Source organism: Tympanuchus pallidicinctus, unplaced genomic scaffold (assembly GCF_026119805.1).
Source record: "Tympanuchus pallidicinctus isolate F22 unplaced genomic scaffold, pur_lepc_1.0 scaffold18, whole genome shotgun sequence".
In the NCBI taxonomy this organism is placed as follows: Eukaryota; Metazoa; Chordata; class Aves; order Galliformes; family Phasianidae; genus Tympanuchus; species Tympanuchus pallidicinctus.
The window spans coordinates 10,838,603-10,853,991 of NW_026294699.1; the positions used below are offsets into that span (position 1 = coordinate 10,838,603).

Below are 15,389 nucleotides of genomic sequence, written 5' to 3' on the forward strand. Positions count from 1 at the left end.
TTCTTACAAAATCCTCTTTTTAGTCACTCTTAATGGGCACCAAAACACAAAGGATCTGTTTTTCTTTTTTTTTATTATTATTATTATTTCTAGCAGACAATTTACATAAAATTCCCCTTTTAAGTTAGTGATTCATAACTTCCTGCAATAAACTACTTAAGGAGCAGCTTTGGTAAAGAATGGAATGAAACAACCAACCAAAAAATAAAAATAAAACAACAAAAAAAGAACAATCACAGCTGATTTTGAAACCAACACAATTCACCAAATTTAGATTCAAAAGAAAATCTGCCAAGCCGTTCTTTCTCAGTGTTTCCAAGCATTCCACCTTTGTCCTCCCTCCTCAGGTTTGTGCAGACGTGGGAGCTGCATTCTGTCAGCAGTTTGTCCTGCTAGATGCTGGCAATCCATCTTTACATGATTCGTAGACCCTGAATGGAGGACTCCAAGGTCTTGGAAGAGAGAAAACCGTAATGACAACGTGCTGAATAAGCAGTGTTAAGCATCTCCTTGTAAAGGCTGATGTTAAGGAGGAAGGAGCCATAGACAAGGCTTGAGATGACTCTGATTCAGGAGCCAGGCAGCACTAAAAGCATTCATTTCCAACTCTCACACGTGGATCAACAGCTCCACCCCCTCCCTGCTGAAGCAGCATTAAAACATTTCACACATGACCTCAGTTTCTCCTTTGGCCTCTACCCCCATCAAAGCATTCTGGCATGATACAATGTAAGTAATGACTGTCCTAACAGCCAGTGTTGGAGGTTTTCAATACAGTGCTTACTGTATTTTTTAATTGTTTGAGGTAACTATGTACTACCCTGATGAGTTAATTAAGAGATGGCAGGAGCATGTTCTGCAGAAAGACAGTGAGCAGAGTCCAAAGGGATGGGAACAAGGAGAGACACTGAGCCTTGTCACATTAAAAGCTGTTCTACAGCCCCACTGTGGCTAAGCAGAGGCTGGAGAAGCAAAGAACACGTGGGATGACTGCAGGTACAGCAAGCAATTCATTAAAAAAATAAGTCTGGATCAGTACCATCTACTAAGCAAAACATCTTTGCATTTAAGCTGGGTCCTGGCTCTGCCTTGCTCATGGAGTTCACTAATGCTCCTGGTATCCCAGCCTGGATTTCCTATTTCCTGCTAGCAAAACTCAAACTAGGGCTGCGCCCCAGAAACTGATGCTAGAGACTGGAAAAGGAATCACTGCAAGCAGTTCCCACAAAGGCAGCAGCAGGAGCATACCTTGAAGTCCCAGATGGTCATCGCTCCATCGATGCCCGTGGTGCAGAACTTCCGACAGTCCCGTTTGTCCACCTCATAAATGGACACCTGGCTGCAAGCAGAGAGCGAGAGCCGTAAGGCAGACACCCATCCCAGAGAGCCAGAAAGCTGGGGCTGAAATCAACTGCTACTCTTCCAAAGGGAGACGTCAGTATAGCAGAGCTTATGCTACATTTTTGGCACGGTGCTTCAGGAAAATAAGCAGAGAGAGGATGCTGAAAGCCCTTATCAATCAGTGGCTGAAGACTAAACATTTTCCTCGGATAAAGACAGTTTGCTTCAGGAATGCTGCGTCTTCTAGGCTCAAACACTTTTAAGATATAAGAGTATTTTACCCAATTAGCTTGAATCGATCCTTTTTGATGAATAAATTTATAGAGAAGTAACATCACAAGTAAGAAGCTGAGATGTGAATTCCCGTTCCAGGTGAATTCTACTAACTGTGCTTTGCAGTACTACCAACCTCTTGTGAATTCTTCACATATTTGATAAGATAAACTGCATCCAAGTTGCAGAACACATTAAACACGAGCTAACAGGAATAGCATGCATGCAGTGTTAATAATTAACTTTACCAGCTTCCACAATTCCCAGAAACACACAGGTGTTACTGAAAGGCTGGAATGGATGCGGGATACCAGCTACACCCATCCGGCGTGGCAAATCCGAGCCCTCAAGGTTTGTGGTTCATCCTGTGAAACCACAGTGATGAGGAGCCCTGCTGGCCCTCACCTCGACAGCCAAGACACTCACGTTATACTGTTCTGGTGCAGAGTCTCCAGGGTGGTGTTACGATCCTCTGTGGTGGCTCTTTTATCCATGTTTCGGAAGCGCTCCATGGCAGAGATGTTGCGCTGGATGCTCTGTTTTGGAATGTCCAGTTTCGAAACGAAGCTCAGCAAGCCACGCTCATCACAGTTGAAAAGCATGGGGCAGCAATCGTGGCCCTGCAACCACACACCGGGAGAGCATGTGAAGACCCAGAGCTTCTCTTGTTCTGCTGTTGTTAATTGCAGAAACGTAACGCTCGACACCATGGAGATCTTGCTTATCGCTAACTTGTCAACTCATGGTGCTTTTCTCACTCTCCAAAACACTACAACACTCTACAAGGAGAAAATAAAGACACTTACAGCTGCCACCACGCTGTTCTCAGAGACAAATGACACGCTCAGGAGTGGAAGGAATTCTGTTTTCAGCTGCGAAACCCTGAACACAAGAGTATTTGTTAAGGACTTCAGTGAAACCGCTCATCTTTGGTTCCAGCAAAAAATAAGAGACAATTCCCAGACAAGCATTACTGGAATAGAATTCAGTGGAGCTCAGCTGTCCCAAGGTGACACCAGAAGGCTGAAATCCGTAATAATTCCCCTCCCCCCCCAAAAAAGGTTCAAATTCAAGAGGCTATTAGTTGGATCTACAGTATAAAACCACTTGATGTTTCAGTCCTCAGCATCAGCTCTTTGGAAGGAAAAAGTCTGGGTGTTAAATTAGGTCAGTTTTTGTGATTTTTGTAATAAATGAGAAAGGAATTGTAGAGCCATCTATACTTAGTGATATCCTTAGCCAGTTACTTGCACAGCTAAGGCCATCAGAATCAGAAGTCAAAGCTGAGCACAGCAGTACTTGGATGATCCACCCGTGCCAGCAAAATGCACACACAGTCTCTTCCTCAGTTAGAAAACCATGGAGACTGAGAAGTTCTTAAGATCAAGGAGGAGCTGTTAATTAAATACTTTGATGGACTGGAAGCAAGTGATTGTACCCACACTGAAGATGTCTTAAAAGCAACTTGAATTATACATAATATAGAATTGTAGGAGTCTACCTTATTTATGCAGGCCTCAAAGAGGCTGCTATGACATGCAGTAAAGTGGAAACAGGAGTCCCAGCTCTCCTCTTGCTGCTGCAAGCACAACACTGCACACACTGCTTCCTTCTAATGTCCAACACAGAACAGTAAGAGCAGACTTACATCATATTTTTTGAAGCATCAGCAACTGACACAGTGCTGTCATGGCTGACCCAGGCGAGGCGGTTACCACTGGCAGAAAAGCTGACACTGTGCACCCATCCGCCACTGCCAGCACCCCCAAATTCTGACATCAGCTGCCCAAAAGGCATTTTGGAGCCCCACGGTGTACTGGCAGGCTTCTCATCCACTTCCTTGATGTAAGCAGAAAACACCCTGCAAATAGAAGATTTCTACATGAACAAAGACATTAAAAAAGAACCAGCTGGCAGCTGCACACACATTTCACATGGGAAACAACTGGATGCTTTCTAACTCTCCCAAAATAAAGTAGTACAGTGTCTTTTAACAGTAATCCACACAGGCTGGGAAGTTTCAGTATACAGAAGAAAGCAACAGCAGCAGGGTGTAATGCAGATTGCTTTCTCACAAATGCTTCTCTCTATTCTAATCCACTTGTTTCCAGAAGATGGCACAAAAACACACAACGTCCTGACAATTTTGCTGTGCTGATTTCCCTTTCATCCCTCTGCAGTGCTGTTAGCTCTCAGAGTCAGTTTCTCCAGTTAGAGAAAAACCCAGAGCTACCACACATAATAATTATGTTCTCACACAGACCAATAGAAAACCACCCACTTCTTAGGAACGTTCACTGTTTAGCAGGATTTCAAAGAAAGAAAATGGATGTTCAGCTCCCAGCACAGGGGCTCTGAACCACCTCAATCTGGCTCCTTATGGAAGGAATGCCTTGAAAGCACAAAATACCACAGTGTTCTTATGTTGGTTGGTTGGTTTTTTCTGTTGGTTTTGTTTTTTTTCCCAGCACTACAATTTTCAAGATATGTTTAAATAGGAAGCCCTCCTCCTTTCATCAGATTCCTTCTGCATGATTCAGACCTGCCACAGCATGGTGCTCCCAACTGTTGCCATGGAAGCTGCCAGCACGTCACACACACAGGATTGGAGTCCATTGAACAGGAGAAGCAAGTGAGTGGTGCCATACTACAACCAGAGATGTTCCAGGAAGAAGGAAAAGCAGCCATCAAACATTCATGGCTGCAGCCAAACTAAATGAAATTGTTCTACAGTGAATTGAAGGAAAAGTTGCTTCCCATGCCACCACCATCCAAAGTTCTACTTTTAATCTTGTCAGTGTGGAATGTGGACTTCAAAAAGTGTCTGTGTTCAGTTCATTCAAATAAAGCTGTTCGTTTGGAATGAGAAGGGTTTAACTGCAGCTATTTTAGGCACAGATTTTCAGAGAATTAAGTAAGAATTTATGCTCAGCTCTATCAGTTTAAATATAATTTAACGATAATCCTCCCAGAAACTTAATATTATAGAGCCACCAGATAGGATGGCTCTCCTAATGTATGGAAATAGGACAAGATGTTTAAAGCAGCAGCCTTTGACACGAGGCAGAAAAAAATCATTCCTAAGTAGTAAGAGACCTTGAACAGAACTGTTGGCAAAAAAAAATCTTTTCACTTATTGAAGTCTCCCTCTCAGAACCACCTCAGCTTGAAGGCCCCAGCCTTCAAAGAACACTGGGAAATGACTTTCATTCCCATAGCAACATTGTTCCAGCAAGATTATACAATTATCACCAATGCTATTAACCCTCTATATAATATACAAGTATGTATTCCTAAAGACAAATGCAAGAGGAGCTCATCCAGCCTCCAAAAAACTGCTGAATATCAACCTGGAGTCTCTTCTGCCCTCCATTTTTTTCCAAACTCAGCTGCTTCCTAGCTGGCAGTGTCTCCAGCAGATCCATTTCCTAGTCTTCTCCAGAACCACCTATCAGAACAGATGCATACTTCAGCCCACGTATGTTTCTTATCTTTAACTGCAGTGTAATTGCATGTTCCCTGGAAGTGGAATTATGGAGATCTTTAGACATCATCAAGCAAAGGCTACACTCTTCCTGAGCAAAGCCCAGAGACAAAAGAGCTGAAGTCCAAATTACAGGACATACACAGATCAGCTGACATAACATCACAGTCCCAAGATGCTTTATGAACACATATGAAAAAATTTCCACATGTGAACAGCAGCTGCTTCTAGAAGATGAACGAGTCCTTTACACCACACTATTTTGGGAACGGAAGCAAACGCTCACAGTTCATGTAATTAAAACTGGAGATAAGGCAGGAAGGGGAGACGACTCTCCTCCTCTTGCCCAGCTGCCATTTAACATCTCTGCTTACATAGAAAGGTAACAAAGGATTGACTTCAGATGCATGTCCTTCATTCCGAAACCAGGAACGCCATGGTCAGCCCCTCCCCCGTCTCCCACTCCTCAGTTATTCTCAGTATGCATTTTGAAGCTGCAAAATTGCACGATTACATAAAGAAATTAAGAAAATAAGCTTTCTTATTATTCAAGGACAAGTGATTAAGTAAAATATGAACTGACGTCAATCACTGCATGCAGCTCCCATGCAAGCTTCGGTGCAGTGACTCCAGTTAAGTCAGCACAAAGCAACCTGCAGAACCCATCCCTCACGGTGTGCCTTCACAACCCATCCATCTCAAACGTCAGCCTGCTCTGCAATAATGGTGCTTTGCTGCCCTGAGTTTCAGGTGCATCAATTCCTCATGAGGCCAGGTGAGCACAGCCTGGTGAACGGCGGCTCGGAGAAGAGAAAGGTGAGACAAGCTGCAGCACTAGGATACAGCTTCTGAAACTCTAATGAGCAGTGGTACATTCCTACCAGATAGCATCTGTAAATCTAATTTCAGACTAAAAGCCCAGTACTCATTACACCTATAACAGCAGCACTTCCATGCTCTGCTAGTAAAGAAACTCACCAGCTCATTAAACTCAGTTGAATCCCCCAGGAGATAAATGTTAGCAGCCCTAGGCATTCATGCAGCAGCACCAAAGTCAATGTCTCTTAAGCTGGGCATTTTATTTTGGTAACAACATCGTTATGTGATGAGCTGCCTTCTATTCCGACAGCAATCGCACAGTCATCATGCTTCTGCTTCTCACTTGAACCAGTGAGCCAAACTCACTCAGAGATGCTTTATTTTCTCCCACCTGCACTTGAAGTCACAGGATCCAGCAGCCAGCAGAACATTGTTGGGGTGCCAGTCCAGGCTGAGGACAGTAGAACGAATGGGCTTTTTAATGTGCTTGCTCACCCACCTACATTAAAAAAGATGAGATTTTTATGTAAATATTTTAGCCACTCCTCAAAACCCAAGAAATACACCTCAAAAGCACCACCTCTTATCAATGACTGAACATAAACTTTGCTAGAAAACTCATATTATGCCCAAGCCCTGCATATTTTATGCCTTTGGTTGTGCCCATTTCCTTGCATATTTTTACTGTCTATGAACCTCATGTTGTTATCTTAATCAAAGTTTTAAATACTACAAAGTCACATTAAATATGCAACTCTTCCTCTGAATCTAATTCATCTTCTAATTTATGTTTATGATACATCAGACTGAATTCCTTGACATGAATTTTGCACAGTAATTGCTTGGTTCTTTCCTCCTGGTGAACAAGAACTCAGTTTTGGCCACGGCGTAGAGCTGAGCAGCATTATTTTGTTACATCACTGAGTGCACTTCCTCTCCTGCTTCTTCCAACTTTTCTAGAGTACAACAGCTACAAAAGCCAACACATCAATGGGTGAACTGCCAACAATAAAGCCAAAGTCTGTATCTCAGTTATCTGAAGTACAGTAAAAAGTGGTCCTACTGTTGAATGCATGAGCACTAACTTAAATGTGTATCAGCAGATTGAATTTGTTTGAACTGTTTACAAAGTAGTGGGGAAATCTGTTATTCACTGCATGGCCTTTGGGATGATGGTGGTTTTTCTTTGTTTACTTCCATCAGCAGTTCTAAGGATCACATTACATTATTTGTCTTCGACACAGGAGAATTTTGATTCTTCTACAGACAAGTGAGGCAGAGAAAACATTAAGAACTGAATAAACTGGAAAGCAAAAAAGTCCCAAACAGTCTTTAAAGTGAACTTTGCAGATGGTCTCTGTGTTTAGCATCCTCACATGGATACTGTACACAGAATGGTGGGAACACACACCTGTGTTTTCACAAATGTTAATACAACCCAAACTAATGGATACCTAACATACCTATCAGCACCTACAGGGGATATGGGAAAATGCAGCTCCAATACAGATAGCTACAAATGTAGATCTCTTGAAGATCAGAAGCTCCAACTTTCCAAAGATAATATCAGTGATAGAAATATTTGTGATATTCCTGTCTGAGATCTATGAACTGTGTGAGAACAAATGACAGCATACAGAACAGCTAAATGACCACCTTGAACGTCTGCTCTTGGACCAGCCTGGAGATACCTGACAGATTTGAATTTTTTGTTGACAAGAAATGATCCAGTACAGAAGATGCAAGACCAAGCTCTTTATTCAGTCAGGAAGGAGCGTGGGGCAGGAGAAAACAAGTGGTAAAGAGGTGTCTGCTCTGCAGAAATTCTTGTGCTTTTAGAAGAGCAACTTCAGTTTAAGGCAGTCAACGATACCTATGCCAACACATGTAACCTGGAAACAGACTTAGTCAAAGGCCTTTAGGTGCTACACTACAGTGAAGAGGTAAAAGAAAGAACCTTTTCCCTGAAATGTAGACTTCCATGAAAGAACTGTTGAAGCCTATTCCTCTTTATTGCCAGAAGATTTTAGAATTAGTAAAATAGTGTAGCTATGCTAAGTGTAGAAATGCTGAGTCAGGGCCTGAAGCAGTGATTGAGCACCTGGTGGGAAGGCAGGGCCAACGCAGGGGAGCTCAGGTGTGTGCAGTGCATCTGAGTGACTGGAAGGGTAGAGCCAGGATCCACCCCTTCCCAGACCTCATTTAAGGGCTGGCAGCAAAGGCAAGGGGATCCTGCTGGAGATCTCTTCTTGCTGGAGGCCTTCCAAAGGTAAGCAAATTTTCTTCCTTTGTTTTTGTGGCTACTGCATTTGGGCTTGACTCCGTTTGCCATGGCCAAAGACTTTGCCATCCTGCTGTGACTGCTGTACTTTCCATCACATTGTTACAAATAGTAACTAGGCTACTGCCACCAATCTCCAGGCTTTAAGCTTCCCCAGGCAGCCCTTAGAGTACAAACAAAAATCAAACAGCTCACCAGTCGTTTTCAGACTCAAAGTAGCACACAGATATAAGCCGAGCTCCGCTTCCTACAGCAAATTTATTCTCCAAGGGAGACCATTTCACAAAGGTGGCCGCACGGTTGATTCTCAGGATCACAAGTGTTGGTTTCCACACGCCATCCTTCTGACTCCACACGTAGGCGTTGCGGTCTGCGCCGCACGTCACAATGCGGTCGCTTTTGGGAGCCCAGTCAATACCTGCAATCCAGACTTCGTGTTAACAATATTGCCCATTTGCTTTATAGTAATTCAACACAGTCTTGCAGCCTTCTTTCCCACAAAGACAGTTATCAGTCTCATGTTGGCACTCCCCTTGTTCTCCAGGTGCCATTTTAAACTGTTATGGATATCAGCTCTTCCATCCAGCCTTCATCAAAACTGCAGATCCCAAACTTTGAGGTTCTGAACAGAGAATCTGCTCACTGAGCAAGCTAGCAACAGCTCACCAACAGGTGGAGCTCTGTAGGCTGGCTGAAATGCAGCCACAAATCACTGACTTCTGCACAAGGCTCGTTATGGACAGCAGAAACCCAGCAATACTGAAGCACAAACATCTAACATCTGTTTGATCTAAATGTTCAGCTAACAAGATGTTGAGTTTTTGTCACTTAGCAGGGATTGATCCTTATGTACCATTACAAACCTTTGAGTTATTCCATGCTTATTTATTAAGCTGCGCCATGAGAAAGTCTATCAAGCAAAAGCAGAATTCAAAAAATCACAGAATGCAACAAATCAAAACTTTGATAAGCTTGCCATTGCTTCTTTCCCTTTCCTATGCAAAGGTTGTTCTCAACTGGAAACTCTCCTGGCAATGTTATTTTTCATCCCTTCTTTAGAATCCTTCTTTGAGATGCATAGTTCAATCCTTAACTCTCCTACAAAACTGTACTTCAATTATTTTCCCCACGTTCTGTATTAAAAACATCCCCTAAGTGCACAAACTGAAAAAAAAAGGATTAAGGGTATCTGCACTAATTTGTATCACTTTGTTCATACACTGCTTCAAAATAGGGTTATGCTTAAGAAGCTCAGTTCTGAAGTGGTTGGTAATCTGAAACCAGAGTTATGAGTCAATCTTGCACTGCTTTTGAAAGGCAGATCACTGTGCCCTTCTTTACTGTCTCTGTCATTCCCACATCTCCCTTGCATTAGCACCAGCATTCTGATTCTGAACTTGCCTCAGATCTTTATTCACTCCTCTTGCAAAGTTTTCTGCTAATCTTCAAGACACCAGAAGGCGAGACTAAGAACCTCAGCCCTTATGATGAGAATTTAGAGTGGCAGTGGCCTCCTGTCAGCAACAAGTGGTTTGATAAGTCTATCTCCTGTGTGTAACCACAATTCATGTCCACTCTGTAAGACAACTGCAGCATTTAGTATTCCAAAGGTATCAGCTATGCTGGAAAGCAGCACAAGCTCTTTTGCCAAGTTATGAATATTTGGCTTCTCTCTAATATCAGTAGGTAAAAAGTAAAATATAGAGGAAAAGCCTCTGGTGGAATGGAACATAGCTTGTAAATTCAACCCAAATGATTCCTCACAAAAGAACAAGTACAGTTGTTCTCTGAATGTAAAAACCAGATCAACTGAATGAAGTTCCTGCAAAATGCTGTTAGGCAGACAGTTCTGCCATTAGAGAGCTGAGGATAGAATTTTGCTGTTCTGGGGCAAGCTCTTTGATTAATTACTTCCATTTCCTTAGAGGGTGAAGTTCCTCATTGAAGTACCACGTGTACAAAAAGGACTAAACAGGACAATTTCATTTTTAAAACTAACACCTTTTGACTTGTGGAAGCTCTCACACTTTTGTTGTGGATCCACAGATGGGTCTGCAGTAAAAGTGCTCACTGTCTGCCCTCAGTTCAAGGCTGGTCACATCAAATGCAGTTGTACCTCAGAACTGTCCTTTCTCTGTGTATGGGAACTGTTGAGTCATGGCCCAAACCACTGACTGAGCACCTGGGGAAAGGACCTGGGTCAGCTCTGGGAGCACAGGTGAAGGCAATTCAGCTGTGTGACAGGAAAGGGTGGAGCCTGGCTGCACCTCTCTTAGATCTCATTTAAGGGCTGACTGCCACAGGGAAAGGATCTCTGGTTGGAGATCCCTCCCCTGTGGAGTTTTCCTTGTGAGCCCAGATCTTCGGAGACCGGTGAGCACCTTTTGTTTTCCTTTTCCACACTGTATTTGTGGTAGTGGTAGTGCATTTGTTGTTCCATTCCTGTATCACCCTTCCACTCCTTTGATCTTTTGGACTGTAGCATCTTGTAAGACCGAACTACGGCCACCAGTGAAGAAATGTTAAAATATCAGGAATTCAATCTCCTCCTGAAGGTGGCCAAAGTTAAGTTTCTGGTGTCTTGCTTTTTACTTTGCAGTCAAGTCAGTTCTTAAAGCTTTCCTCCTGCATCTGGCTTGAAAGAACTGCTCTTCCTGCTCACTGAGGATGCTACACAAGCACTTCTCAGCATTAGCACTGAGAAAGGGAAGGGCTGTTTCCATCAGCATCTGTGGCAACTTAAAACACTTACCAACCTAAAGCCAGAGTACTGTAGGAAAGGGAAAGGAAAAATGTATCAACACAAACTTGGTGAAATGAATCCCTAAAAAAAGATTTACTGCTGTCAGAAGCCATGAACCAACAGTTCACTGCATGCAGGCCAGGAAAATGCCACAAGGTTCTCCATAAAGAGGGAATACGTACATATAGAGAGATCTATTTACTGCAGGTTTCCTGTTCAGATGCTCGGCTGAGGAAAGAAGGGTGCAGGGAAAATTGCTGCACAATGTCTGGCACAGCTTGCTCTTCACTTACCTGTAATGTGGCCATTGTGTTCCTTCAGCTCGTGAGCTTTTACCCACTGGCTCCCATTCTTCTTGTAAATGTGGACTTCATGATTATTAGGGCTAATGGCAATTTCTTGAAGAAGAAAAGAAACAGTCCCTTAGTACAGAAAGCTTCTTTAATACCCTTTTACTTGGAACAACTTCCCAGTCTAAAGTTTGTACTCTTAACTTTCAGAGCATTACATAGGTTTTGTAAACCAAGGGCTACCATCCCTGCTGGGTAATATCAAAAAATGATGGCCATAACATGACTGTGAGTACACTGAACAGAAAGACAGCACAGCTGGAATGTAACAATCCAGCTGCAGTAGAAGACTATATAAAAAGAAAAGGCTGGGCTTGGGGCAGAGAAATAAAAGGTTAAAGAGTATGAGAAGGACATGTTCTGATGGGGTACAGACCAAGAGGCGAAACTTTCTGGGACCCCACTAAGACTGGATTTGCTTAAATGTCCAAGTTTCAAAAAAAGGGTCTCAAATCCAAACAGATTTAGGACTGCAGCATGCTTCTTGGGTTCTAAGTGTAGTGCTGTGTATTTGACCACATCCTCCTTAAACGTGGTCCAGAACACTTCAGGGTGAACCAATTGATAGCACAGAGAAAAGAGCAGCTGAGAAAGTAAATGAAAACATCACTTACGAGTACGGTCTCTGTTCCATGCATGGCAGGTGATTGGCTCCAATAAGAACTGATGTAGAGACATTCCGAGCTAATTCCTATGTTGGAAAAGTTGGGGGGGAGGGGGGGGGAAAACTGAAAGGTGTGAAAATGACAACAAAACACTTCAAAGTTCAGTGGTTGTTAAAACAAATCAGTCCTCAACATCTACAAAGGCTGTTCCAGCTCAGCATGACAATTTATTCAGACAATGACAGATGCTCAGCAGGTTATGACCTTTCCCCCTGTGCCCCAACATCTTTGGTAGGTCAATGAATTTTGACTGTCCTGCTTAGCTACAGCTAATTGCAATTGCTCTAAAAGGTTTATGCTCTTGCTTCTTACTGTATTCTCATATGAGGAAACACTGTTATGAAATCTAACACCTAACACTTTAACTGTGGAATTAGAATACTTAAACAAGAAACTTAGTGACAGCTTAATGAATTGATTTGAAATTCTGGTGTGTACTGAGGCTTGCTGCACTACAATGAAATCTTTTTTTTTTTTCCATCTATCAGGAGGCTAAACTGATGTGCACAGATATGTAACTGTAATCTGCTGCTGTATCATTTGATGAAGCCGTTTGTAAGTATCCTAGGGAAAAACCACTAACATCAGTAATGAACTAAGTACTAATTTCTTCAAGTTAATCCTAACGCTTACCTGCTTTATGGCTTTCATGCTTGTGAGATTCAAACAGTGGAAGAACAAACTGAGTTCTTTGGGTTTGTGAATACTTTTTTTTACCAGGCTAGATGCTGAGTTTTTCTTCTAACTTACTGCTGAACATTTGCAGGTGATTGAAAGCTCTTTAAAATATCAGATCATACCTCTGTGTCCTGTGTTAATCAAGGACAGTATAAATGGATGGCAGGTAGCACTGTAACAACTCAAGGTCACCTGTAAGAGCTGAAATGTGCACAGCTCAGCACACACCACTGGGATTTCTTCATTTCTTCCTCCTTTCACGTATTCCACATGTTTTGTAGCAATTTATCCTCGGCTGATAGCAGTGTCTGCCTGCCCCTCCACGTACATCTAACAAGCACCATCTCTGTGATGTCACTCCAAGACATCCACACCCATTGCAGCCTGAAATTACAACATAGCCAAGTATGGCCATGTTAGCAGAGGGTGGAGACTTCAGGACAAGGTAGGAATTTGGAAGCAAACAGGAAATGAATGGCGGTCCCACAGAAACTCAGGAGTGAATGAGAGCTGAGTAACCCCTTTCAGAGCTGAGCAACTGTAGCAGCCCACCAGTTTAAGAAGTATCTCTCCTCAGGACTCTGTGCATGATTCAGTACTTCACCAATGCAAATAATTGGACAGATTTTTTTCTTTAAAAAAAATTAAGCCCTGTTGTTATAAAGAGACACGATTTGCAGTTTCATCAAATGTACTTAAAATAGGAACTCTGGCTAAATGAGCTTCAAGTCCAGTTCATAATTTTAACTGCCATGATTTTCTTAGTTCTAGTAATCTTATCCTAAAGATAAAATAAAGCCACTACATGCATGCAGCCCTAAGAAAAAACAACTACTTATTTTTACTGATGTGAGAACATTGACACAATCCAAGTTACCTTTGACCTTGGACAGTTATGGTTTGAGATTCCATGCGTTAACATAAGCAAAACACGACTGCAAATTGCTTTTTCCACAGTCTTGCTTTAGTGCATGCCAACAGTTCAGTAGCAGTGCATTTCCATATACAGGAAAAGCTGAAGAGCTCTACTACCAACAGGGAATGCTCAGCCTTTTTGACTCTTTCCAAATAAAATGTGAAACTATCCAATCTCTGCTGCCCAAGGAACGCAGCTATTTCCAAACACTTTCTAACAGTCCTCATGCTCTCTCCACAGGTTGGCACTCTGCAAAGCATTGCTGTCCCATCCTAACAACTCCTAGTTCAGAGATTTTTGCTCACTAACCTACAGGCTGTTCCCAAAGCTTTCATCTGCACAAGGGATGTGATGTGTTCTCATCTGCTGGGCTTCTCAAGCGCCACAACTGGCAGCAAGCAGCTGGCTTGGGTTTGGTAACGCTCATTAAGAAATGAGTGATGACAATCTCAAAAAGCACAAATATTTCTCATCTGATCATTGCAATGTTATTTCCTTTGGGGAGATAAATACGTTTGTAAGATTTTTATTAAGATTTATTCCTTCTCAGAGACCAGCTGAATGACTTGATACAACCACTGCATCGTAACCCGTCAGTGTTCTCCTGTCTGCCAACCTCAGCACTTCACATAGGAAAGGCACTGTTGTGATAACTGTTACAGAATCACAGAATGGCCAGGGTTGGAAGGGACCTCAAAGCTCATGAATCTCCAACCCCCTGCCACATGCAGGGCCACCAACCTCCACAATTAGGACCCAGGGCCCCATCCAACCTGGCCTTGAACACCTCCAGGGATGGGGCATCCACAGCCTCTCTGGGCAGCTGCTCCAGCACCTCACCACTCTCTCTGTAAAGAATTTTCCCCTGACATCCAACCTAAATCTGCCTTACTCAACTTCAAACCATTTCCCCTCGTCCTGCAGTTATCAACCCTTTCAAAGAGTTGATTCCCCTTCTGTTTGTAGGCTCCCTTTAGGTACTGAAGGCTGCAATGAGGTCACCCCACAGCCTTCTTTTCTCCAGGCTGAACAAGCCCAGCTCCCTCAGCCTGTCCTCATAGGGGAGGTGCTCCAGCCTCCTGATCATCTTCGTGGCTCTTCCCTGAACCCTCTCTTGGCTCTTTCCTTTATTTTTCTTTCAAATGCAAACTAACTGTCCTCGAGCTTCGAAATACAACTTAAGGGCTGGGTGAAAAAAGGACTCCAGCGCGCTCAGCCCGAGCTTTCAGAGCACATCTACGGCAAACACCCCTGAGCTGCTGTCACCTCTCGAGAAGCACGAGGCTACCCAGGATGAACAGCGAGGAGATGCGTCCGAATCAGAGACAGCGAGTGAGGGCGAGAGCCGCCTTTAATCTCTGCCTATCTCCACAACCCGTGGAGCAGCCGGCTGAGCGCCGCCTCCCATCGCTGTCATCCCCTCCGGACCCCCAGCCTCCGTTCCGTCGGGGCGGCGGCAGCTCGGCACGAAGCGGGCGGTGCCGGCCGGCCCGCACAGGTGAGCGCTGCCTGAAGGACGGAGCCGCCCCGCCCGCTGAGCCGAGCGCAGGGCCGGGCGAGGGGCCCGCAGGCCGCGGTCGAGAGCCGGGGAGCCGCCATCCCTTCAGCACCTGGGCCTGCGGGCGGGCGGACGGCCGCTCCTCGGGGCCGGGACTCACCTGAGGCGGCGGGGGCGGAGCGGGGCTCGCGGACTCTGGGCAGTCGACGCGACTCCGCTCCGGGCGGCGGCGGCGGAGGGGAGGGGTGGGGGGGGCGGCCCGGCACTGACAAGGGAGCCAGGAAACGCGCACTGCGCCTGCGCGCCGCCCGCCGGCCAGCCTCCCGCCGCGGGTTGCGCAT

General features: G+C 44.2%; 1 protein-coding gene across 1 annotated transcript; it reads right to left on the minus strand.

Annotated features, from left to right (window-relative positions):
• Positions 1 to 60: 60 nt before the first annotated feature.
• Positions 61 to 15,320, minus strand: ARPC1A (actin related protein 2/3 complex subunit 1A). The gene is made up of 10 exons (XM_052679436.1): positions 15,209 to 15,320; positions 11,906 to 11,982; positions 11,235 to 11,339; positions 8,394 to 8,616; positions 6,309 to 6,416; positions 3,263 to 3,475; positions 2,421 to 2,496; positions 2,041 to 2,234; positions 1,249 to 1,339; positions 61 to 452 (listed from the first exon to the last, which is right to left on the minus strand). Exons 2-10 carry the CDS (start codon positions 11,967 to 11,969, stop codon positions 414 to 416), a joined length of 1,113 nt encoding a protein of 370 aa, XP_052535396.1. The 5' UTR covers positions 11,970 to 11,982; positions 15,209 to 15,320; the 3' UTR covers positions 61 to 413.
• Between the last annotated feature and the right edge of the window lie 69 nt (positions 15,321 to 15,389).